General features: G+C 47.9%; 1 protein-coding gene across 1 annotated transcript; it reads right to left on the reverse strand.

The window, feature by feature from the left end:
* Positions 1-1550: 1550 nt before the first annotated feature.
* On the reverse strand, positions 1551-24577 carry Med12 (mediator complex subunit 12). The gene is given in 50 exon segments (XM_032889753.1): positions 1551-1825; positions 2024-2105; positions 2297-2440; positions 2943-3192; positions 4829-4916; positions 4992-5046; positions 5134-5211; positions 5382-5578; positions 5705-5855; positions 6076-6453; positions 7596-7757; positions 8464-8599; positions 8811-8920; positions 9664-9753; positions 9916-10027; positions 10719-10877; positions 11043-11176; positions 11601-11672; positions 12765-12944; positions 13110-13285; positions 13542-13655; positions 13751-13852; positions 14290-14410; positions 14527-14671; positions 14845-15072; positions 15417-15548; positions 15792-15955; positions 16395-16538; positions 16722-16840; positions 17135-17179; positions 17342-17486; positions 17690-17860; positions 17975-18055; positions 18419-18489; positions 18492-18644; positions 19250-19376; positions 20100-20231; positions 20457-20593; positions 20706-20790; positions 20792-20806; positions 21094-21240; positions 21747-22001; positions 22115-22225; positions 22386-22567; positions 23021-23034; positions 23036-23084; positions 23087-23177; positions 23300-23491; positions 23691-23795; positions 24308-24577. Coding segments are annotated over 50 exon segments (6474 nt in total). The 5' UTR covers positions 24407-24577; the 3' UTR covers positions 1551-1781.
* Positions 24578-26171: the final 1594 nt, after the last annotated feature.

Consider the following 26171-nt stretch of genomic DNA (forward strand, 5'->3'; position numbering starts at 1 on the left):
ATGTTCAGGCAAGCTCTGCTCCTGCCCACCCTCCTCATATTCCAAGCTATCAGACAGGTAGGTGATCTTCCAGGACAACAAATCCAAACTTTTATCTGCAAAGCGTGAGACCTTGACACACAGGGAGAAACTGAGGCACTGTATGCAGAAGACCCAGTTTCTTGTCACAGAACCCCTCATTTGGCAACCATAATTCTCCTTAGCACCAGCACTACCCAAGGTGCAATCAATCACCAGCGGGACCAGGGACCACTTTGCCCTCATCCTGTTACCTTCCCAAAGGTCAATGTCATTCACTTCTGCTGCTTCTGTCAAGGTGGATTGGATTCAATCTCTACAGACCAGTCGTTTGTTCATTCTGGCTTCTACCCCACCCAAATATCTAATGATTTTATTTAGTTTCTGTATGTAATGCACCTATCCACTTGACCTAGCACACATATACCCCTAAATCCCTGCTGAATGTCCCTTATTCCAGCCAAACTTCTACCCCTTGGGCTCCTGCCAGGATAGAGCAAGCAAGAAAAAAGCTTCAGTTGTGTTGGCTTTACCATACCTGGGAACCCCATTCCTTTCTCATGACTTGAGCAAATGCCATAAGTAGATGAGCTTTGTAGGCTCAGAGATACTTTTAAAAATAACTTGGATTTTCATTGATTGGCACCCAGTCTTTTAACAGCATACGTGACCCCTCCTAGTGATAGGGTACAACTATAGATTGCGGGGTAGCCTCCATTATCACCCAACCACCAGGCTAGTATAGATTTCTTCCAGCCCTAGCTGGGCAGAAATCACTGTCATAGAGTAGTTGGGGTCCCCAGCACAGCCTTGGATTGTGGGCCTAAGGCAGACAGACCACAAAGGTAAGATGGACCCATCCCTTGTTTCAAAAGTGACTCTGAAGGAAACTTTGAATCTCGAGTGAGCAACAGTCACTCTGGGAAACTGCCAAGGTGGGTTGTTTGAAAACATGGAGTTCCAGCAGCAGGTCAGGGAGAGACAACTGTGGGTTCTTGCTGGTCTCTCTTCCTGCTAGAGACACTCTGGACTTCTGTCATGTCACATGACATCACATACCCATGGATGAAACTTTTTAGAAATGTCAGCTTCAGAGACGTTCTCTGGTTAGCTTGGTGTATGATGGGTACCATGAGATGGCACTGAGAAGCACTGACTGGCATCTCCACCCTACTCTCAGCTTGTATGAAGCCAGTATCTGGAGTGTTGTGGAAGGATGACAGGCTTCCACAGATTTCTCTCCAGCCTAATGAGCCCCCTCTCCTAGTGGTATACCCCAGTGGAAGAGAGTTGTAAAGAGGCTACACTGTTTAGCTGAAGAGGCAACCTGCCTTTAAAGGACTGAGGGCTTGGAGCTCATGGCGGGTCGCTTGTGAACAGGGAACAAAGGGCAGCAGTGCAGCTATAACTTAGAAATGCAGAGGCCAGAGGGTGAGTGAGGGAGATGATGTGGAAGGCATGAAGAGTCGGAGTTGTTCATCCCTGCCCTGGCACTCACAGGAGACCCTTCCATGTGCAGATTCACACACTTCTTTTGCAAAGAAGCTCTGTGTATTGAGTGCAGCAGCTCTGGATCTCTATATAAATAATATACAAAACCCAACAGTTCAATGTTTCACATTAACAAAAATACTAAAAATTCATTAAAAATGGAGCCTGAGGGAAGGACCCCAACCACTACTGGAGCTCGCCCAAGAAGGGGACTGGGAATTAAGCAGAAAGGCTGGGCCACATCCAGTGTATAAGCAGTTCCTCCAGGTGACTCAGTAGCGTCCAAATATGTTGGTACTGGGCTGTGGCTGGGTATCTGTGAAAAATGAGAGACTGTCAGGGTAGAAGACCAATCAGGGCTCATATTCATGAGGAAAGCTGGTAAGCTGGGAAGGAAAGGGGAAGAGGGAAAGGGACCTCCACAATGTGGGCCTGAAGCCAGTACCTCAGCCACCTCTGCCTACCCCATTCCCTCTTCTTCCCCAGATTCTTCTTGGGAAGGAGGCAGGCTTACTAGAGAGCTGTTGTTGAAGTTGCCGGACCAAAGCTGCTGTCTGTTGCTGCTGCTGGGTCTGCTGAAGCCCCTGGCGCTGGAACTGGGTAGAAATGGAAAGTAGAAGATAGAACTCCAACTTCCCAGCTCCTTCTTTACCCATCCATCTTAACCTATTAGTACTACCCTTGACCTCCCAATGCTACCCCAATACACTCTGTTCCTAGCGCGGATTGACTATGTGCCCATCCTGTGCGGCTTGCCCTGAACCTGTGGCTATAGTTCACCAGCTACCTGGGGCTGGGACTGGGGCTGAGGTTGGGGAGGAGCTGCCTGCTGCTGCTGCTGGTGTGGCTGCTGCTGCTGTGGTTGTTGCTGCTGTTGTTGCTGCTGCTGTTGCTGCTGTTGTTGCTGCTGCTGCTGCTGTTGCTGCTGTTGCTATAAGCACATAAAGAGATCATTTTAAGAAGAGCAATGGAGCTGTGACTTTGTGTTGAAAAGATGGGAGCAGAAAGGGGAAAGGGAGTTGGAGCCAAGAAGCACTGAGGTTCCCTCCAGTTCCACATCTGAAGGAAACCAAATAGTGTATCTGGCAGAGACTGTCCCATTTTTCCCCTCACTATGATCCTCAGGAAATGAAAAGGAGTGGGGAGGAAGCCACTTAATCACCATTATTGAACCTATTATGGTAGTGTAGGCCTATAACTTCAGCATTCAGAAAGCTGAAGCAGGAGGATTGCCATGAGTTTAAGACTGGCCTCAGTTATAGTATGAAACCCTGTCTGAAGAAACCAAAGAAAATAAAAAGGACTAACACACATCAGCCATTGTGCTCAGTGCTTACTACACGACCTCACATTTCAGCTTGGGGATAGTGTGGGAAGAATATGTCTTTTCCTTCTTGGGTTCCCAAGTGTCAGATACAATCCCATGGCCTTACCCTTAGGATCTGCTGTTGCTGTTGTTGCTGTCGGATGTGGTACTGCTGTTGTTGCTGTTGCTGCTGTTGCTGCTGTTGCTGCTGTTGCTGTTGTTGCTGCTGCTGCTGCTGCTGCTGCTGCTGCTGTTGTTGCTGTTGTTGCTGCTCAGGCAGGATGGAAGTTGAACGGACGCCTGCCTGGACACCCTGGGCACTCAACGGAGTCATGGTACCCATCATTGGTGTCTGCTGCAGTGTCTGGTGTGAAAACCTCCAAAGACAAGGGTCCAAAGGTCAAAGCACAGGGCAGAGAAAGGGGGTGGTGCAAACCCTGGGTCCCTGACCTGAAAGGAACTAACAAGTCATTGTATTCATTCCTCTTGGCACTAATGAGAGGAGCCCTTCTGGAGTCTGACCGATTTCTAGGTCAGAGAATAAAACACAAAGACAATACTCCATTTTACTGTCTCATAACCTTAATGCTTAGGAATTTTTAGATTCTGTTTTAGCTATTTTTCTCTTATGAAAAACTGTCTGCACACGATAAGCATTCTATAAACACCTACCAACGGTTTTTATGCTTGCTGTTGCTCCCCAGAAACACACCCAGTTGTTCTGCTACTCCATATGCCCTTCCTACCCGAATCTGCACATCCCTGAAAATCTGCAGCTGTGCTCCCTCACTTTGTCTTCTCACACCTTCCCCTACACTCATTCACTCTACACTAATCCCCTAACACATCAAGCCCTTCCTATCACTTTCCTGAGCAAAGCAGTCCTTTCTGGTTGTGTACCTCAGTATTCAATGTCATAGTCAACTTGCCCTCTGTAAGCTAGGCCCCGCTCCCTCCACGCCACACTACATTAAAGATGTGCTCCTCTCTGTCTCCAGACATTCAATCCAGTCCCATGTTTTGGCTCATGCTGCATCCTTTACCTGGAATGCCCTTCCTTTTCCACGTCTCTACAATACCCAATCATAGTTATCTCAAAGGCAAGCTTGAATCCATGAGTCCTTCTCCAGTGACTCTGATCTATACTGGTAGTAGCCCACCTTTTTCCAAGACCCATTATACTTCTTGGCACCAAACTGAATACCTGATTATGGCTTTGCTCATACCATTCTCTCTCATAACATTCCTCTCATGGTATCTTCTGTGTAAGACCTGTACTTCTCAATGAGGGTAAAAAAAAATCTTTGTGGTAAGGAACCATGCACTTTTTTTCCATTATCTTTCCTTGCTCTAGTCCCAGCACAATCCTGGTTCCATAGCAGACATTAATCAGCCCACTCTAGAGTATTCTAAATCCTATGTTGCAGAGCCTCATGACAGTTGCCCAGGTCTTAACTAAGATTTGACTAAAATTAACCATGAAATTCATTTGTTAGTCCATCCTAGAATACAACTGCCTTTTCTCCCCTTGAGAAAGGGTCTCATGTAGCTCAGACTGGCCTCAACCCATTATGTAGCCAAGGATGACCTCCTCCCTGTACCTCTTGCGTGCTACCACTGCAGGTGTGCATGACACAGCAGACTTTGTGTAGGGCTAAGGATCAGACTCGGGACATCATGCATGCTAAGTAAGCATGCTATCAAGTAAACCTTATCCTCAGTCCTGGCGTTAACTGTTTAATTCTGGATTTAGCAGTCTGTATCATATACTGTATCTATAAACCCCAGGTTCTTATCAAAGTTAGATATTTGTTTCTTCTGTCAGTTCCTCAAGGATTTCTTCCAACTCAGGTCATTTGTGGTAATACTTACATGACCAGATTAGTGTTCTTAATGCCTCCCAAAGTTCAGGCCCATTTATCACCTTCAAGTACAGGATTTCCCAAATCAGATGCTTGCTTATACCTGCTTATACCTCAGTATCCCTTGCCAGTTCACTACTACTTTGGGTACCTTTGAGTGGAAGTCAGTCCATGCCCATATGTTGGGGCCTGCTGATGCACATAGCCACTGGGCCGCTGTTGCAGGTGACGGGTAGGATCTACAAGAGTAGGATTGGTAGAAGGGTGGGTGCTCTGATAAGGCTGGCTGGAGTAGCTGGGGGGCACCATGGTACCTGCAGGGCCTGTGTGTTGCTGCAATCCCACATGAGAGACATAGGACGTATAGCCCTGGAGGGAAGGAGGAGAGAGCTGGGGAATGAGGAAGTACAGCAACTTGCTTCCCTCTCCCTGAGGTTACTAGTCCCAGGCACTTACCTGGGAACTCTGCAAACCATAGGAAGAACTAGGAGTCATCTGATGGACAGATGACTGTCCCAACATTCCCTGACTCTGCTAAAGGGAAAAAGGAGAACTCAAGTTCAGGAAATGCTTTCTGCCATGTCTCTTTTATACCTCTGACCCTGCATGCTCCTGTGAAGGTTCCAAGTATCTCCTCAGACCTCTGACCCACCAAAACCCCTCTCCCTGGCAGTCCTCCCTACTGCCCCTCTCACTATCTTTGCCTGGAGCTGTTGGCGAAGGCGCTGTCCCTGGGGCACTGTGGGTTGCTGCTGCCGGTACACAGAGGTCTTATAAGAAGAAGGTTCTAGGCCCATGACAGTAGTCATAGTTGTAGGCAGCACACCGGGGTAAGTTGGTCGAGTTGGCAGCTTCTGCATTGGTAATCGCACAGGGCGATATGGGTCCACACGAGGGCCACCTGGAAAGGAGAACAAATTGACCTCTTGGAGATCCTTATCTCTTCAGCCTCATGTTCCAGCCATCGACATTTCCCCTGGGAAGGGAGGAATGTTCAACTCCACCAATCCTAGTGACTAGTACTTACCAGCAGGCAGTGGCTGGTTTTGGGTGTACAGGCCCATGGAGCTCTGCCTGTAGCTAAGGTGGGATATAGAACCTGGATTTGCATGGTGTAGAAGGTCTGGAGGCACTGTCACACCATAGGGACCACTCCGACCTGGCCCCATGCCATAGTCCTGTATGGGTACAGAGGACAAAGGTAAGTGACTTACAGCAGTTCTGGGTGGGGAGGTGAGGGAGGAGGGTGTAAGGAGGAGTGGTACTGATCCAATTCACTGGATCATGATTCTAATGGCACCTCTTCCCTATGTACTGCACACCTCCCATAAAGCAGGAACTTTAGCTTCCAACTACACATGAAGTCAGGAAAAGGGCTTGGGTGGGATGGGGACTGGCCTCGTTCTTGGTGGCTGGCTGGCTGCGTTTCTTGCCCTTGGTAGACTTCTTCTTGCGCTCCTCTGTGCTGGGAGGAGCAGTCCCTGGTTTGTCAGTCTTGGGGGGCTCAGGAGCCTTTTTCTCAGGCTCTAGGAGGGCAGGGGCTGGTGGCTCCTCATCTTCTGGGGGCAGAGGTAGTGGCTCCAGGTAATAGGCTCTGGGTCGAGGCCTCAGGTGGGTATGGTAGAGCAACAGTCGTTGCTGCTCCTCCCCTCGTGCGACTCGGCGGTCCACTCGGACTGTGCCAAACCAGGCCCATGATAGTGGTGCTGTTGATGGCTTCAGGCCCTCAAAAAGCTCCCAGGGAGAGATCTTTTGTTTGGTGGAAACTTGTAGACCCTGCTCCAGCAAAGGAGAAACAATGAGCCACCGAGACTTGGAAAATAGGAGAATGTCTAGAAAGGGCAAACTATCTGTTGATAAGTTTTCAGAGGATGAAAGAGATGTGAGGAGAAGAAGAAAGAGACACTAACACAGAGATACATGAAGGACAGACTCTGCCTGGGCAGAGCTGAACTGAAGGAGAAGGGGGCGAAGGGGAAGGGGGACACCAGGAGAGAAAGAGGGTACTAAAGAGGCAGATAGGGAAACAGAGATGGAGGGGAGGAGAGAAGCTGACAGAAGATGAGGGAAAGAAAGAAGCCAGAGAGAGAGGAGGGAGGGAAAGAAGGGAGAGGAGAGAAAACGGGAAGGAGAGGAGAGGAGAGATAAGGAAAAATTAAAGAGGGCAAAGAGAGGCAGTCAGAGAGAAATAGGAAGAGAAAGACAGGGATAGGGACAGAGAGACAGGGAGAGCAGCTGGAGGAGAGAAACATGATAAGAAAGGAATTGCGAGAATGTGTACACTGAGGAGCTTCGCTTTGCATTTGAACCTCTGTATCCCCCCTTCTCTCTCCGCTATGCAGAATAATATGGTTCATCAAGGAAACACTCAACCAAGTGCTAGGGCTAAAAGCCCTTGCTACTCTTGCATAGGACTCAGGTCTGTTTCCCAGAACCCACGTCAGGTGGTTCACAACCACATGGAACTCCAACTTCCGGTCTCTGTGGGCACCTGCACATGGACATGGCCTACACATACCCAAGCACATAATGTTTTAAATCCAAATACTGAAACCAACATAAAAATAAAAGGAAGCTGAGCTGGGCTAGTAGAGAGACGTGGAGAAAAGAGACAAGGAGCCAACAGAATGCTGGGAAATGAGAAAACAGTGGAGCAGAGAGAGGGGCAGGGCATGGAGAAAAGTCAGAGGGGACTGAGACAGGCAGAACAGTAGAGTCTGAGAGAAAATAGAGACTCCAAAAGAAGGGGAGATAAAGGAAGGAAAGCTAAGTGATGTGCTCAAAGCCCCATGGATGATGGTTTGTAGGTTTTCTTAGGGAGAGCCTAATGGGCTCCTAGATTTGGTATATTAGCTGGAGCTCTGAAAGATTAATATGGGGTGCTAGCAGGGAGAGCATGGTAAACAAACAGGACATGCCTCCTTCTTGAAGATGGAATCGAAGCCAGCAATCTTGTTGCCCTTGGTGTCAATAAGGGAGCCCTGTGGCTCACAGGTTATGACATCTCGGTTCTGCTTGGGTAGTGGCAACAGTTGGTGAACCTTTTCCAGACTGTCTGATTGGCGCTCCCCCAAGTCCTTCTGCAGACACAAAAAGATGGGTCATGAATTCAAAAGTATAGAAAGAGAGGGACAGAACATTGTAAGTATAAAGAAGACAATCAGAAGGGCTCAGCAGTTGAGAGCACTGACTCCTCTTCCAGAGGTCCTGAGTTCAATCCCCAGCAACCACATGGTGGCTCACAACCATCTGTAATGAGATCTGATGCCCTCTTCTGGTGTGTCTGAAGACAGCCACAGTGCACTCAATACATAAAATAAACAAATAAATCTTTTAAAAAAAGACACTTGGAGCTGGCCATGGTGGTGTACATCTATAATTCTAGCACTTGGGTGGCTGAGGTAAGAGTATTTTGAGGGCCACCCTTGGATATATAAAGAATCCCCGACCCCCTCCAAAAATACAAAAGTAATCTCAGCACATAAGAAGCTGAGGCAGGAAGATTGCTGTGGGTTTAAGTGCAGCATGGATTATGGAATAAGTTACAGGAGAACTTGGGTTACCAAATGAGATGCTGTCTCACACCAACCAAACAAACAAAAAAAAAGTGACAAAAAAAGCAATGGTATTCAGTAAATCCCCATTATGTAGATCAAAAAGAACAGAAAGGAGAAGGAAGAGGGCCCATCTCACTCCCCACTCCCAGGCTGCACAGTAAATACAGTCAAGGCAGAAGAAGCTGAATTTCCAGTACCCCCAAACCTTGTTCTTGACCCCTCTGCTCACCTGAAGCTTCTTCACCAGGTTCATATATGCACGTTTGTTTTCCTCCATGCTGCCTTGTGAGATACTGGACATGTCTGCAGCCAACGTTCCATTGATAAGCACGCTCAGCATGTCCAACACAGTAGTGAAGAGTTCACTGTGGCAGGCAGGAAGCCAGAGAAAAAACCAAAGGAGCAAGAGATTAAGGAAAAGGGGGCCTAAGAGGTCACAGGCAGGAAGGGATGATGTCATCCCAAGGGGCCTGAGATTGTGTGTGGGAACCCAGGGCCATGGAGCCAGTGTTTCCTGCAGCTGGCACAGGATAGGGATTCCTTCAGGGCGTGACCTACGGGGTTGAGGATGCTCACTTGTTAGACTGCATATCCACAGTGCCACTGATGATGATCTCCAGGAGGAGCTGGGCCCACTCTGTAGTCTGTTGGGTACTACGCTGCACAGTGTCAAACATGCCCCCGACCTGCCGGGACCACAAATCAGTCAGATGGCTCAAGGTGATGGTCAGTTTTTTGAGAAAAGCTTAGGTTAGAACCTGGTTGGCTGGGAGTGGAGACCCACCAAGGCCCTGTCCCATCATTTGTACTTATCATTTCCTATTCAGTGTTAGGCCAGTGGCTGAATTTAGTATGTCAGGATCTGTTTCCTTACTTATAAAGATATGGGACTTGTACGAAACAAATCCTGCAATTCCATTTAACATTGCACAATGGGTTTCTGCTATTCTAGGGCCCAGCCAAAATGTCAAATACTGAGGCAGGGTTCCTGCAAGCATAAGAAGTATTCAATCTACTGAATCCTGGCCACAGGAATTTGGTTCCTTCGGCCATTTTAAGGTCCTATATTTCAGGAAAATGAGGTTAAAATTGGAAGACCTCAAATCTAGGGCCCCCATTCTCAAACCTGTCTTCCCCAACCTGGAGCTTTTTTTTTTAATATTTATTTTATATATGTATGCATGTATGTCTCTATGTCTGTATGTATGTGAGTACACTGTAACTGTGTTCAGACACACCAGAAGAGGGTATCAGATCCCATTACAGATGGTTGTAAGCCACTGTGTAGTTGCTGGGATTTGAACTCAGGACCTCTGGAAGAGCAGTCAGTGCTCTTAACCATTGAGCCACCTCCCCAGCCCCAACGTGGAGCTTCTTAACTGTCTTTCCAACCCCGCCCTTTCCTCCTTCCCCTAAGAGTCCCCCTCACCAGGTTGAGCCGCAGTTTGAGTGCCTCATGCATTAGCTGCTTTGGTTTGCAATCATCTAAGTACTGGTTTTCTCGCCAATTAATCACAATCTAGGATAGAAACAAGTTTAACATGCAGCTCAGGAATCTCCTTTCTATTCCAAGTCGGAAAATGTTTTTATCAGGAAACAATGAAGGGTTCAAGCATGTAGTGGCCTCTTAGGTGCACCCTTTCCAACCCTGATGTCATCTCCAAGGCCCAGATACCCATACCTGGTGCACCTGGCTGTGGAGGGAGGCAAGGAGTCCCTCACGTTGTTCATCCTGTCCTTTCAGACATGTTAGCACCAGTGATAAGAAAGGCTGTTGGCTCAACAGGGACATACTAGATTCATGAGGGGAAGGGCAGAGACAAGAAGACTGTAGGTCAACCACCTTCTAACTTCCTTGTCCCAGATTCTACTCTTAAAACATTTTTTAGTTCTCTTTCTCTTCTTTCTCTCGGCCCTCCCCCTTGTCTCGTTCTCCCATTAAATCCCCTCCATGTGGAAAAAAAAAATTATTTCTGTTTTCTATGGGTCTTATTTCATGTGCATGCCACGTGCACATGTAGAGGTCAGAGGAAAACGAGTAGGAATTGGTTCTCTTCTCCTACCATGTGTAACCTGGGAATCGAACTCAACGCTGCCAGCAGGCATTTTCCCCATGGAACCATCTTGCTGAACTCTAGATTCTAAACCTAAGATGTAACCTCCTGCTTAGCCACCCAGATCTTGATTTGCCACATTCTTTCTTTCCTTCCTTTTTTGTTTGTTTGTCTTTTGAGAGACAGTTTCTCTATATAGTTCTGGTTGGCTTAGAACTTGCTATGTAGACCAGGCTTGCCTCAGACACAGAGAACCTCCTACCTCTGCCTCCCAAGTGCAGGATCAAAGGTGTGCACTACCACACCTTTGAAGAGTGCCACTTTCTCATGGGGCCTATTCTCTACCTGGAGCCCCAAAGTTTATTCTTTCCTGAGCCTGCCACCTCCTCTCCTTTTTACTCTTTAGTCCTTACTGACCAGAGCCCTTTACCTCTTCTGTTTTGTGATCTCGTTCTTTCCGGAAGAAGAACCCAGGTGCTGACCCTTTTCCAATTCCTCCCCAGCAGCTTTTAATACATGGCCCTGAACTGAAGTGGGCAGTTTGGCAATGAGAGGAGCCACCAACCATACACCAGAGCGCTCCAGAGAGCTAGAAGACAGGGGACATAGGGTTTCAGGGGAGCTGGTTAAGCATGGTTAAACAATCTGTCATTTCTTTTCCCCAGGCATGTCCAGTATCACCATTTCAAAAACATCATTCATGCTATCAGGAGAAAAACTATGAGGGCCAAATTCTAATTTCTTTCTGCCCAACCTGAGCACAGGTTTGGCCTTGCTGCTGCTGGGCATATTGCTTGCTGTACTGCCAGAGGATGATCCCGTCTCTGCGGACTGTTGGAAAACCTCAATTGTGGCCTTGGCAATGTTCTCCAAGAGAGAGTTCATCTCCTGGGGAGGATAAAAGGCACAGAAGGGCTAAATAGGCAGCTAGCAGTAAGGAGAAGCATGGCAAAGAGGGATGGGAGATGAGACTGAAGGAGGACATCGTGGAGGTCAGCAGTAGGGACATAACTGTCAGAATCTGTACCCTCTGGTACCTCCTATTTCTACAGTTCCCTACTGTCTTTTCCTTTGCCACAAGAAACAGGCTCTATTACTACCATAGCCATACTTGTGCCCAGCCGAAGGCTCCAGACTCTTGGCCCACTTCCTGATCATCAGCTCCATGTGTCTGTCATTCTCACACCCCCTCTTATCTCCTTCAGTCAGGAGCTTGAGGGTAGGGCCTCAGTTCTTCTATGATGGCTGATATCCCTGGCCCAGGGAACTGGAAGTGGGCCTGCGAAAGGGAGGGCCTAGGGACATTACTTACAGTGTTGGGGGTCTGCTTGATCATCAGCTGTAGCTCCAAAGAGGACTGGCGCATGGTCCATTGGTCTAAGTTCTGGTGGTAAAAAGCAAACAGATCACTTATCAACCTTACTACCTATTTTATGGCTAACTCTTACTTCCCACAACAGATTCCTAGAAGTTGGAAAGGGATGTCCATGCCCCTCTCATTAGGAAAGGCTACATTTAAATAATCTCAAATCCCTAAGAGCAAGTGTATTTTACTATGGTTAAAAAATGATTTCATGGGGTTGGGGATTTAGCTCAGTGGTAGAGCGCTTGCCTAGGAAGCGCAAGGCCCTGGGTTCGATTCCCAGCTCCGAAAAAAAGAACCAAAAAAAAAAAATTATTTCATATCCCTCTAGATCCTTGTCCCAGAGCCTCACAAAGTTCTGCTCGGTGCCTAACCTTTAAATCCTTAATGTTAAGGTTGAACCCTGACTATGTTATTTTACATCAGCTGCTCGAAGCCCCACACAGAGCCGTTCTGAAGTCCCATAGAGACTGGAAAGCCACTGTTAGACCATCCCCCTTTGGTTTTACCTCCTCCAGTAAATTCCTTTACTACTTCCTCCTTGGCCTTATCTTCCCACCTCAGTCAGTCAAATGCCTGAGGCAAGCAACATGACAAAGTGAAAGGATACAGGCACACCTGAGTCCACATACTCATTCAAAACTTACTAGCTCCTCATGGGACCTTGGACAAGCTAATTAACCTCTCAAGCCTCGGTTTCCTCACTGGTCAAACAAGGATATTCACATTCATTTCACAAAGTCATAAAGATCAGATGAAAAAGACTGAATACATGGTGCTGTGCATATTGTACCTGTGCACGAGTAGTTTCCACTATAATAGCTTACCGAGTCATAACCAAAGTGTCATATATGCAAAGCAGAATCCAGGCCGCTCAGAGGCAATTCTTCCTATAGATGAGCTATGCTCACCCCAGACAGTTGTGCGCTCATCTAACAGCCTAGCTCTTGGGTCTAGACCAGACCACCAAATCTGCTCCTAAGCCCATGCAGGAGCTGTTTTTCTTGCTCCCATTCTCCTACATGCTTGTTCATCTTCCTAGTGAACGGTTCCCACTATTCCCAGGTAGAGTCTATCTTGCTGCCCCCCAGCACTCCAGCTCCTTTAGCCTACCTTGAGAATCCGCTTAATGCGCTGCCGCTGGGGGTTTTCTCCATCTTCGCTGTCCAGCAGTCGATGTGGGTAGCAGATGAGCTGCATGAGGCGCTGGGCCTGGGCACTACTCAACACTGGGTCTTGTAGATCATTGCTATCCTCACACAGTGACTTAAGGCAACGTTCTCCTACCCATTCCTAAGGAGGCTGATAATTAGAGGACGGCAGGCAACCCTGGGAAGTTGTGCCAGGGGCAGGTAAAGGACCCAATGTATAGCAGGGAGGTAGTGTGGTCATGGCTAGAAACGGGGCTAGATTACATAGAAGCATTTTTAGGTGGTGTGGGGGGAAGGTGAGACTGACCTGTTGGCAGATGCTTCGCAGCACGTACTTGGCATAGACATCCAGACTTGCTGTCTCCACAGAGATGTTGCGGCCACCCTGCCTCCGACCACTACTACCACCTCCTCCCTCCTCTTCTGGAAGTTCTTCTGTTCCTCCCGGCACAGTGAAGCCTGAACCTTTTAGCTCCGCATCCCCTGCGGTTCATGGGTGGGAGATAGGGAGGGCACAGTGAGATCAGAACAGTGTATGGAGACCTGCCCTGGCCCACAGAGGCAGAAATTCCCCCAAACGCTGCCCTATGAAACAGAAATATACAAAAATATACTTCTCCCCACCCCACCCCCCTTCTCCAAAGGTCAGAGAGACCACCTTTAGGAGGGAAAAAGACTGTCCCTGTAGTTCAGCTGGCACTCCACCCTATATACACTCTCTTCCTACCCCCTTGCATACCGAGTACAAACACAGCCTTGAGAACAGCAAACACAGCTCCATCCACGATGCGGTTCTGGGAGGCAGCCAGCAGGTGGCGGTCACAGGAGGACCGGATTCCAACGGTAGGTTTGTCTGCAAGGGAGCCCAAGTGAGGGGAAGCAGGAGTAAAAGCAGTGGATTGGGAGAGCCAGTTTCTATAACTGCCTGTTCCAATTAAAGTCACTCACTTCCATCGGACTGGCAAGGATTGAGTTGTGGCGTCTTGAACAGGTGGAGGAGAATTCGGCAAGTAAGCCTGGCCCCTGGCTCAGAATCCTGCTCACTACACGCTAATAAAAACAAACCAATAAATAAAGACAGCAGATCTGAAAAAGAACCAAACCGACTGTGCGTGTGCATGTTGGGAGGAGGAATAAGCTGAAATACAAATGAGGTGGAGGAAGAAGAAACAATACAATCCTGAAGGAAAAGTGGAACGCGAAAATGTTAAACAGCTGAAAGGTCAAAAACTTATAAGGTCCATAGGCTGGGCCGAAGCTCATGCTCAAGCAGGAGGGAGGTATTGGGTTCAACTGTCTGTGTGTGGAGGGGGTGTCAGGGCTGCAAACTCAAAATAGGCCTTTGCATCCTTCTGGCCTGGAATGCAACAAAGCATTGGTCTGGGAACTGCAGTAGGGTGTTCCACAATCACAGGATGGTTACGGAACATGGATGAGCACACATGGTGCAGTCCTGACATTCTAGGAGTTACAGATTGGTACTTTACCAGCATTGAGGAGCGAAGGGATGGCTGCACAGCGAATCAGGTCTTCTAGGAGCAAACACTGACGGGCGATGAGGATAGCAACAAAAGTAGCCAGGGAATCGTGGAAAGACAAGTCACTGACCTGAGGAAAGCAGACAGACACTGAGTCAGTGTGCTGGAGGAGACAAAGTCAGTATGCCAGATCTCTAGCAAATAATAAGTAGAGATCTTCCAGCAAGACTCCACTCGAAGGCTTACATCTACGTTGCACAGGAGATCGTTGAAACCACAAGTGCCATTGTTAGAGGAGCAGCACAAGGCCTTAAGTACTCCTAGCCACTCTGCACTCAGTGACTTGCAATAGCCGGTGAGCTCTGCACAAAGGATAGCGATGTCATTTACCCTAGGGAAAAGTACAAAAGCCCTCAGGAAAAGTCGTCCCACAAAACCTCAGACACCTAGCTTTTGGTTTCTGCCCCAGTAACAATGAAAGGTATAGTATCTCTTAGGTAAGCCAGCCCTCCCGATATCAGGCAGAGGCACGAGGCCCATTCATCACCTCAGGACGACCCTTACCTATCAGGATCATGGTGGCCCACGCAGACATGCATGAGAGCATTGCAGACAAAGCTGTAGCGGTTGGCAGGGTTCTCACTAAGACTCTTGCCTAGCCCCGTGTAGGTGAAAGTGTGAGCGGCAGGGTTCTCCAGGGTGTCAATCATGAACTCCGGTGCCCAGCGCATATTGGATTCTGACGGCTCCACATTACAGTAGATGGTGTTCTTCACTTTGGAGCAAAAGTCACTGCGGGGGTAGAGGAAGGAAACAGCAATACTGAAGGAGGCCTGCTGGGGTACAGGGATGGGCAGGAAAGGGGAGAAAAGAAAAAGAAAAGGAATGAAGGATGGAGGACCTTGGGAGAAGAAAAAGGGAGCTGGGCCACAGCAGACATGGCAGGAAGGGAGCCACCTGTGATTAAGAAAGTGGCCTGTGAAGGCAAGGAGGAAGAAGGTTCACTTTCAGTAATAAAGTAACAGGTGAGGGACACAGTCCATAATGATCCCGCACAGACAGCTGGATGCTGAGGTGTGCAGTAATGGGAAAGACGTGGGACTAGCCCACTCTCTTATCCCTTCTACCTCTCTTACCTGAAGAGCTCCCCAAATTTGCTCTTTAAATGGCTACAGGAGGTATACAGATCATAGAGATAAGCAAGGATACAGCGCTCTGCAGAGGAGCCATCTGAACGGTTCATTCCATGTTTCACCACGCCACAGAGCCTGCCACAGAGGCAAGGTAGAGAGGATTAACAGGTAGGGAGGATTAACAGGCGGTTTACAGGGCCCTGGGCCAAAGGCCCTGGACACAAATTCAAGTGTCTCAGTAAAGCGATTCCTACCCCTATCTTAGCAGCAGATGCTACCACACTGTGTGGACCCACCCACATATCCTTCCTAGGCCATTTCTAACTGACATTCACCAGAACCCTGCACATTTTAGTTTAGTTTAGAAACTGCACTTACCCCTCAAACACTTGCGCCATCTGGTCTTGATTGAGGATGAGGCAGGCATGATAGTGTCGAAGGACAGCCACGATGCATAAGCACAGGCTGGTAGTATAGCTGCCCACCAGATCAGACGATTTGAGAAGGAGCTCTGCCTCAACCACACTCAGCTCATTCAGCAGCTATCAGAGAAATAGAAGTAAAACCTGAGAAGAGGCCCTTTTGACTGTACATAAACCCCGTTTTCTGTGAGGAACTTGGCATGGCCAAGCCTGAGCCCTTCCCACTGGAGCCACTTCAGCAGAGAAGGGTCAGATTACTACATACCAGTGGCCTGCACTGTACTAGCACTATCGCTAACCAGTCTCGAGGACAGCATGCTATGAACCTGACAGCGGGAAGATGGTCTGTACCCAAAGCTCTAATCTGTCTCTTGGGCCTCCCCAGGGAGCACTTAAGTCTCTATTCCAGCAGTCTTAGCTCATGCTCCACTCCCCCTGTGCTGCTAGTCTTCAAGCCATCCAAACAGCCTAGGGAACTGGCTGGAGCCTCCACTCTTGTCTTCATGACCCTATATAGCATGAATTCTTTCTTCCACCCTATCTCTCCCAATTTCCTCACCTGAATGGCAAAGTCGATGAGGCCACTGATGCTTAGTGAATATTCCATGAGGTCAAAGACGAACTGCACATGCTGCACCAGAGGCAAGTGGTATGACATGCCAAGAGCAAAACTCGTAATCTGCTCCAGAACATTTCGGGAGACCTGATAGGGGCAATGTGAGTGAGACAGGAATGAAAGGAAGACCACCTAGGGATGCAGGAAAAGATGATGGTGGAAGGGAATGAGAACATCGAGCTTAGCCTGCTTAGTAGGGGGGAGGTAAAATGTAAAGGAAAACAGGACACGGGGCCAGAGTGTGGGAAGGGTTCTGGTTTATGCCCACACCTGAGCCGTGACCTGATGTTGGTCATAATGAGAAAGGTGCTGGAACTTAGCAAAAATATCTTCAGCAGTGGGGAAGGCCTCAGGCCGGTTGCGGCGTCGCTTCTGCCCATCTTCCCCACCTGACAGGACAGTTCAAAACAAGGAGTCAGGACAAAAAAGAAAACTAGCTGTCTAGGGCTCAGGTAGGGGTGTGGAGAAGGGATTACCGGAGGGAGGGAGGAGGGAAAGGGGAAGGAGGGAAGGGAGAGAAAGGAGGGGAAGGGAGGTCAGGGAAGGGCTGGGATAGGGACAAATGGGAGAATGAAGCACAGGTTTAAGGGACCACAGACTATGTGGACCTCAGAGGACCATGTACAGGGAGGTGCGAGGTAAAGGGGGGAGGGAGGAAGGCGAAGGGCTTACTGTAGGGGTACCCAAGAATGTCAGGTCTCCAGGATTCAGAGGCACAATAAGACAAGCTGGTCTGTAGAGGGGGAATGGGGGAAGTTTCAAGGACTGGGCTCTCAGGAGATTCCAGACAGGACATTGGGACATTAACTGGGAGTGCCCTACACTGGGCATGGGAAAACTGACTAGGGCATTCTTTAGGGAGGCTTCTGTTTAAGGATTCTGAAACCCACCAGTTTCTGCTGTCCCCTTGCGGTTCAGAACCTTCAGGATATCCTTGGTAATCTTCTTGATGGCATGGCGGGCATCATCTCGCTGCTTCCCCACCCCAAACAGTACGACCAACCGCTGGTTGCACTCATGGCTGCATGACTCCTCCTGCATCCCAGCAGCACCATCAGGCTCCATCACAAGTCTCCTGCCCTCTTCTTAAGAGCATGCTTTGCACCTCTCAACACTCCCATGTGCAAGCCCCTTCTCAAACACACCCACCCCCTTAGGACTGGGTCTAGCCCCTCAGCAATTCCTTTGATGGAAATCTGGCCTCCAAACAGGCCACCACCAATGTTGGAGAACAGTACCTGTGGGATTGGAAAGTGTGTGGCATACTGCACATGTCGTGGCTGGTCATACAGAATCCCAAGTGTCCCCTCAATCTTCTCTTTGGGTGGGGGTTTCACATCCTTTTCGACATCTGGCTTCTCAGGGGATGGGCTTCCCTTCCCCTCACAAGGCATAGTAGGGGAGAACAACTAAGAAGGTGAAAGGGCAGAGCATTCAGGAGAAGCAGGAGGCATAAAGGAATTCCAAAAGGAGACACAAGGGGAGAGCCAAGGCACTGGATTCTTCCACGCTCAGGAGCTTACAGAGAAATCAGGCTTTTCCATGTCCTCAAAAAGCACACTGGAACTAGGGTCGATGTCCATAGATTCAGAGAGCCCTGGATCCTGAAGGCATTCAACAAAGCAAGAGCTTTCTTAATCCCATGAAGTAGTTCCTCACTGTCCATGGAGAACTGGATCAAGGAGTCATAAGGAAAGCCCAAGTTCTGGACTCAAGCCTTGTCCAGTCACTTAACCAGTAAGTAAGTAAAGTCGCAGTTTCCATCAGCTTTAAATGGAAGGCAAGAATACCTTTTGTGAAGACCCAATGAAAAAATGACATGAGACTACTTTATAAACCAGGAAGTGCTGAGAAAATACTATCATTCTTGGGTAAATCTTGGGTAAGAGAGACTCTCAGAGGCTTCTGGAAGCTGTGAAAAATGGGTGTCAAAAGTAATAATTAAGAGCAAGGGAAGGGCCACACACCTCTAGCTTGCTGCTGCTGCTGCCTTCAGCCTCCTTGCGCTCGGGATCATCTGCAGGATCATCAAAAGGAGAGGGGGCCGAGGACCAGGTGTTCCAAATGCAAGGTCTCCCCGAGAGATGAGAGTGCAGGTGTACATTATGGAGAAGACGTCATGTCGGATCAGTTCACAGAACAGCAGTACCAAGTTAAAGAATTCCACTCGCTCACTCTCACTTCGGGGATCAGCTATAAAGAGCGAATAAGGAAAGATGAGTTAGCCAAACACAAAACTGGGCACTCTTACAATACTGCACAGAGACATCCTCTAAGCAAGAAGAGGAACAACAGAAATCCAGAAACTGCCTAGATACAAAGGATAGTTAATGGGCAGAAAAAATGGCTCAGCAGTTAAGAGGGCCTAGGGTTTGATTCCCGGCACCTGGGCGGCTCACAATTGTCTATAAACTCTAGTTTCAGGAGCTCTAAAGTCCTCCACTGGCTTCCAGATATGGACGTGGTGCGCAGGCATACATACAGGAAAACTACCCATAGACAACTGTTTAAGAAAAGGGCGGTTGGCTACACTTAACGCTGTCCATTACCACCTTAGAATGGCCGGAACATGTTTGCTGCTGTACATATACTAAAATGCTTTGCTCACATGCTCTTCTCGTGTTGGTTCTTTCCATTTGTCTAGTCTATTAAAATTGTGACACTATGAAGGAGTAGAATTATGCTAAAAGTTATTCTGTACAAAACCCAAGACAGAAGTAGACACTAGAGTGTCTTTTATGTTTTCTGATGACATAGCTGAATCAAGACAGAGTAAGTAGAGTTAGAGGTCTTCATACTCAGCATGGGAGCCTGTGTATCCAGAAACTGCAGGAGGACATCCTGGAAAATGGGTGCACTAGGAGCAGAAAGGGAACCAGAGGCGACGGAACCCTTCTCATCAGCTGCTTCAGATTCTCCACAGCGCTGCAAAGTGAGAGAACAAACTGAGGAGTGATTTTTCTGTCTCCTCACTTTCCATTTCCTTTAGGCCTCCCAACCACAGCCATGATCTTATCTCTAACCAGTATCTAACAGCTCTGTTTTTATTTGTGCCTTGTGTCCTAATATTCCCTGTAAGTTGACCACTTTTATTTGTTTATTTGGTTTTGTGAGGCAAGATCTCACTGTGTAGCTCTGTGGGGCCTGAAGTCACTGTGAAGATCAAGCTAGTCACACACTCATTGAGATCAGCCTGTCTATGTCTCCCAAGTGAGTGCTAGAATTAAATTCATGCACCACCATCGCCATCATTTTTAAAAAACTTTTTTGAGACAGAGTCTATGTAGCCCTAACTGTTCTAGAACTGCAGAGGTAAACCCAGCGGCCTCAAATTCACAGTTGTCTGCTTGCCTCGAGCTCCTTGGTGCGAGGATTAAAGGTATGCCCCCAGGCCATAACACCTGCCGTTTGTAACTTTAGAGACTGTCCCTCTGCGCAGTCCTGGTTGCTTTTGTAACCTGTGATCCACCTGTCTGTCTTTCCAGTGCTGGAATTACAGGTATGTGACAAAACAAGTGCTCCCTATTGTTTCTTTCCAATCCCTCAGGTCCAGTCCCAATCTCACTACTATCTCAATCACCGCAAGCTGTTCAAACCCAGTTAGATTCTTTCTTTCAGGCAGTTCATTTCCTTTGCTTGACCACTGACCTCAGCCTCAATTTCTGCTTGTCTCTTCTCCAGGAGTTTGGCTACTACCATAGCACGGTGCCGCCCGGAGCGCTTACAGCTTACAGCCCATTCACACAATAATGATACCACAGCATCATCATCCGAGGAGATCTGTAACCAAAGGATTTAACAAGGATAAGAAACGGAAGGCTGGGAACAAAAGAGCTAAGTTCTCTTTGTTCAAGATAAGGCCCCAGCTAAAAACATCCTGGGCCCAGGAAGCCGGAAAACATCTCTTCAGGAATCTCCTGGTTTCGATAGCATACTCTACCTTCGCCTTATAGATACTGATTCTCCTGCAATGTTTGTGCTCGTTCTGTTTCTCTTCTTACTCACCTCATGACCATCCTTACTAGGCCCCAGTCCAAAGATTCGATTACAAAGGGAGTCAAGAGAGTTACTAAAGTCAGAGCGCTCAAAACTATGGCTGTCCAGCACTTCTAAAGTATGGAGCACCCGTCCAATGGTGAAGCCTGAGGACAAACAGTAAAGGAGACTTAAATAGAGGCTCAAGGAATTCAGAGCCTCAGATTATCTATGAACCTATCACTCATCCTTTCTTATCTTTTGTCCTCTGACACTCACCTGCAGTAGCTTCCTGGCACTTATCAAAGGACCAGCGAACCTCAACTGCTTGTCCACGCTCCTTGATCTGTTGTTCGATCTCTAAGTAATTTTGCACGGACCTGCAATAAAAAAAAAAAAAAACTTTTAAGGAAACCCCAAAAAACGTAAAAAACTAAAAAAAAAAAAAAAAAAAAAAAGTAGCCAAGTTACTACCACTTATGGCAGTACATGCCTATAGCACTTGGAAGGCAGAGGCAGAAGGATCACCATTAAGTTGAGGCCTGCCTGATCCACATAGCAACTTTCAGGCCAGCAAAGGCTACTCAGCAAGATTCTGTCTCAAAAACAAAACAGAAACATAAAACACATCCCAGCTGTGCAGTAACAGTGCAGCAGTTAAACTTACCTGCTGAGTAAAGGCACTGTTACCCTCTGGCATGGGCAAGTTGGAAGGAGCAATAGGCAGGTGGTCAAGTGGTGAGCCAGTCTTAATTCGGCTATCAGTCAATGAGTAGTGCCAAACTAGGGCACTAGGGCAACACAGGAGGATGGTCTGCCAGACAAATAAATAAATCAAACCCAGTTACCACTGCTACCTCTCTACATCCCTACTTAAGACCCACTTTCCTTTAGGTTTGACATCTCAATTAGGTTTATTTACAACTAAGTCCTTGGAGCAAGTATCATTCCTGACCCCTCTCTTCCTTACCTTCCTCCTTTTTTAAAAAATAGTATCTTGAGACAAGGTTTCATTTGGCTGTGTAGCTTAGGCTGACTTTGAACTTATAATCCTCCTGCCTCTTCTTTCCAAGTTCTGGGACTACAGGCATAACACTATCATACCCAGATTCTCATGCACTTTCCTAAAAAGCTTTGGGCGGACTACTTAGTCCTGGAAGAGAATGTCCAAAATCTCTAAAAGGGAACATCCTATTCCAGAGAAACACTAATTCTTGAACAGGTACTCAGTGCCTGCTCCCACCTCCAAGTTGAACTCACCCCCATTCTCCAGGATGAGCAGTCAATTCTTTGTACTCCCTTGGGCCCTTTAGTACCTACCTGAAGGATACAGCTGAGGCCAAAAACCAGGGGACGGTGCTGAGGGCACATAAGCAGGTCACTAAAGGGAGTCGAGGGTGTACTGCTAGTTGGGGGTTGAGGTGCTGGGGTAGTGGGCAGAGAACTCGTTGACTGAGCCGATATAACGTGAGATGAGTGGCTGCTCACACCATCCAGCTGTAGAGCCAATCTCCGGGTACAGAAGTAGGCAAGGCGGCGGGACAGATAGGCTGACTGAACGAATTCCCCTGAGTACTATAAAGAGATGACCAACAGAGACCACTGGTTTTCTCCAAAAGACACTGTTCTGATATCTGATTCTTACTCAAACCCTCTCTACACAGTCCCTCCTTAGGTATAGGTCTTACTCGAAGCAATAGGGGAAGTAGCAATTTAAGCAATTCATCTTCTCCAGGGCGTATTTTCTCAAAACACTCAAGCACCCAAGTCAGGAACTCATGTCTGTCCAGCATTCCATCCTATGGATAGCAGGGAACTATTATAGGTAAGGCAGATAAAGTAAATGGAAGAATGAAGAGAGCCATATCAGGGCCAAGGTAAAAGGCAAATTCCGTTCTATACCAACAGGACAGGATAAGGTGCAACTCAACGCCATGTACAACATGCCCTTTCTCCTACCTGAAACATGAAGAGGGCGAGCTTCTCATTGTAGTCCCACTGCCTGATTGCCATCTCTACATCATGGGGCAAAGGTCCTATAGCAGAACCACAGACTCCACTTCCTGCAGGCCCTGGCCGATAGTATTCAGCCATCTTCTGTAGCTGCTCCCATAAGTACTTTGTGATGATTTGAGTCCATTCTAAAGAAAATATGGAAAGGGAACTATATGGTACTATTCTTAGGCTAAGAATACTCTCTCCCCTACCTTCACCCACAATCACCGGAGTTCTGAGCTCTATTCATCCTCCCAGCCTATAGATAAATGTCACCTCCTTAAAGCAAGTAATCATTATGTCCAGTGAAGTCTCAAAGAACCACCTGTCTACTCTTTTGGCATTTACCATTTTCTATATTTAATTATGCTCCATATGCCTTAGCATCTTCAGTAAGATCTAAAGAGTAGAAATTATATGCTGGTCATCTTTATAACCCAGTACCTGAACACATCAGATAGTCAAATTAGTTTGTTCTTACCAATCTTGTGAATGCAAACTTCATGCAGAAACAGGGACTAGACTAGGGAGAAGATTTATTCTAGGGCTCCATCGTCCCTCGAAGCCATCAGTGGTACACCAGGTATACAGTTACTTACCAGTGAAGGGGTCATGTGTTTTTCTCTTTAACCTTAGTCTCAGACATTGTTGCATAGTAGGCGAGGTCATCTTAATGAGCCAAGCAGCCCGCATCACAGGCACTGTGTATTTGGCCAAGTACCCAAATACTTCTTCCTTCTTACTGAAAATGGGGACCTGGATGGGCATCACAAACAGCAAGGTCTCTAAGTACCTGAGGGAGCTGACACCATGTAGCTTAATCTCGGAATATAGGTAGACACCACCTTGACCTTAAGAACTGGAAAACAGTACCTCACCTTTTTGGCTAGGTGTGTGAGTGGTTTGGTGCCAGCTAGGTCAGTGAACCAGGTGTTAATAGCACTCTGAGATCTTGCAGTCACCAGCCAGAAGTTGTCCTTCTGGTTCATTAGGGACTTCCTTCGACCAGTGTCAGAGAGAGTATTACACCTTAACTTCTCTGCGATGATGCTGCTGAAGTTGGAACTGATCTAAAGGGAGAACAGTATATCTCAGGGTAGTAAGAACAGGCAGGCAGGTAGTCCTGCTTCTCATGTGAAAATGCCAATGTGGTAGCACTGGGTTACACACTGCCATTTAGGTTATCCCTTTCAGTCTGCCCAACCCAGAGCTTTTGCTCCTTCTCAGATTCTTCCAGCCTTTTCCTTCAGCCTGGCAGGGTTGTCTCACCTTGGCAGGATTGAAGTTGACGTTCTTGGCACTGCCATGTTCATCCCCAGAGACAGCAGGCTGGTTATTGAAACCTTGTTTTACATTCAAAGCCGTCAGTTCATCCTGAGGCAGAAAAACAGCATTTTAGCTAACCCTCATTTGCCTTATATTAGAGGTTGTAGGAGAGGGCAGAGAAAAAGGTAACAAGGGAGAAAGGGAGGAAGAGGATTCTGAGTAGAAGAGGTTATTTAAAGCCCAGCCCTTATGTTCATTTGGACCCCACCCTCACCCCCACAGTCAATGAGATTTCCACATTCCCCAGAGCAACCCCGACATCACTCTTCCCTTACAGGCACCTCACCAAGCTAGCCCTAACAACTTTCTGAGGTTTGTGTATGAGCGCCCGAGTGAGTGTGGAGGGGGGCACCCCTGGCATGGCTCCTGAACCACGAGCTCCTCAACCGGAACTGCTGGCAGACCCTACTCTCCGGCAGGGCACCAGTCCACTCTACTCTTCCCCCAGTTGGGACTTTTGCTCTCACCTAACCTTACCCTCCCTTCCTTCAACTGTCAGTATCTCTTCCCACACTAAACACCTGCCCGGACCCCGCGGGAACCGGGAATTGTGAACGCACCTCCTTCTGTTTGGGATCTTGAGGGTACACATCGGGAGGCCCCAGCCGCAGCCGCTTCAGGGGTCGGTGTTCATAGCTCAAGATCCCGAAAGCCGCCATCTTGCCCAGCCCGTACCGCCTGAGGCGCCTGCAGGGCCAGGCGAGGTGGGGAGGGAAGGGGCGGAGGGCCGAGGACGGGAGGGAGCACGGGGACAGCAAGCCGGGAGGCGGTAGAGAGGACCGAGGCCGAGAGAAGGGGGGTGGCGGAGGCGGGGCACGTTAGAAACTCTCGATTACTGCCGGAAACTGCCGAGGGACGCTGGGTACCGTCGGACAATACTGACTGCAGAGTAGGTGGGGCCTCCCCAGCGCGGGGCGGAGCCCCACAGCCCGGGAGCTTTGGGCCCTAGGAGGGAAAGTCAATTTCACACACTAAAAATGCACGGACATGGCTGGTGCTGGAGGCGCAGACCTGAAATAGGAGAAGCAACCGGAGCGCTGAGCTCTAGTTGGAACTGTGTTCCCGTTGCTTCGCTCAGTTCTTGGCCTGATAAGTGGTCAGGAATTTTTAGTGTAGTTAATAACTGCATCTCTTAAAATCACTTCGTTTCTTAGTTCCCACATCTGGATAATGGACATGCTAAACTTCCTACTGAGGACAGTTGTAAAGATTAGCAACTTCTATTGTTTTAAGAAAACACCTTTGGACTGATACAAAAGATCCGGTCTAGCCAGGCACATGCCTTTAATCCCAGCAGAGGCAGAGACAGGCGGATCTCTGTGAAGCGCCTGTCTCACAAACAAAAAAGACAGCAGCAATAAAAACTGTAGCCTTTTTTTTAATTCTGCAGGTGGTTTTGTTCTCTGCACCAAAAACCTCTAATCCTTTGTTGTTGTTTCTGTTAACACTTTACCTGGTGATGCACACCTTTAGTCCCAACAGAAGAAAGCAGATCTCTGTTAATTACAGGCCAGCCTGGTTCACACAATGACTTCCAGGACAGCCAAGTCTATATATGAACTGTTACCCTGTCTCAACAAACCCATTTGTTGAGACAAATAGCCATTTTGATGGCAAACACCTTTAGTCCTAGCACTAGACAGGCAGAAGCACGAGAATCTCTGAGTTTTGAGGACAGCGTGGTCTACACATGGAGCTCCAGGACAGCCAGGACTACATAGAGCCCCTGTCTCAAAAAAAAAAAAAAAAAAAAAAAAAAAAAAAAACAGGGGTTGGGGCTTTAGTTCAGTGATAGAGCGCTTGCTTAGCAAACACAAGACCCTGGGATCTGTCCTCAGCTCTGAAGGGAAAAAAACAAAGAAAAAATGCCAGTGTGTCATCTGAGTCAGATGTGGTGCGGGGGAAAAGCAGGTCATACAGAGCAACGCAGTGATTGACACATACCCTGTCTCAAAAGGACCAAAGGGTTTGGGGAAGCCATTGAAACTTAGTATATGTGTTACACACCTGTAATACCCACAACTCAGTACATAGGAAGATAACAAGTTCACTTTCAGCCCAAATTACATAGTGTGGTGCATGCATGTACACATGTGTCCACACACACACACACACACACACACACACACACACACCTCTCTTTTCTGAGACAGGGTCATCTCACCATGTAACCACAGGTAGCCTGGAACTTCCCATATAGCCCACACTGGCCCAGAACTCACAGAAAGCCCAGAGAGCCACCTGCCCTCTAAAGCTACCAGGCTCTTCCAGGAAGGAGGAGGAAGAGGAGGAAAAGGAAGAAACAGGGATCTTCTTCACAGAATAGTAATCATACAAATTGTCAGATACTTTCTATCATGAAGCGTTGCATACATGAACTCCAAGTTAAGAACCTTCACAAGAGGGCCCCCCAGAAGGCAGAAG

The sequence above is a fragment of the Rattus rattus genome, chromosome X (assembly GCF_011064425.1).
Source record: "Rattus rattus isolate New Zealand chromosome X, Rrattus_CSIRO_v1, whole genome shotgun sequence".
Taxonomy (NCBI): Eukaryota; Metazoa; Chordata; class Mammalia; order Rodentia; family Muridae; genus Rattus; species Rattus rattus.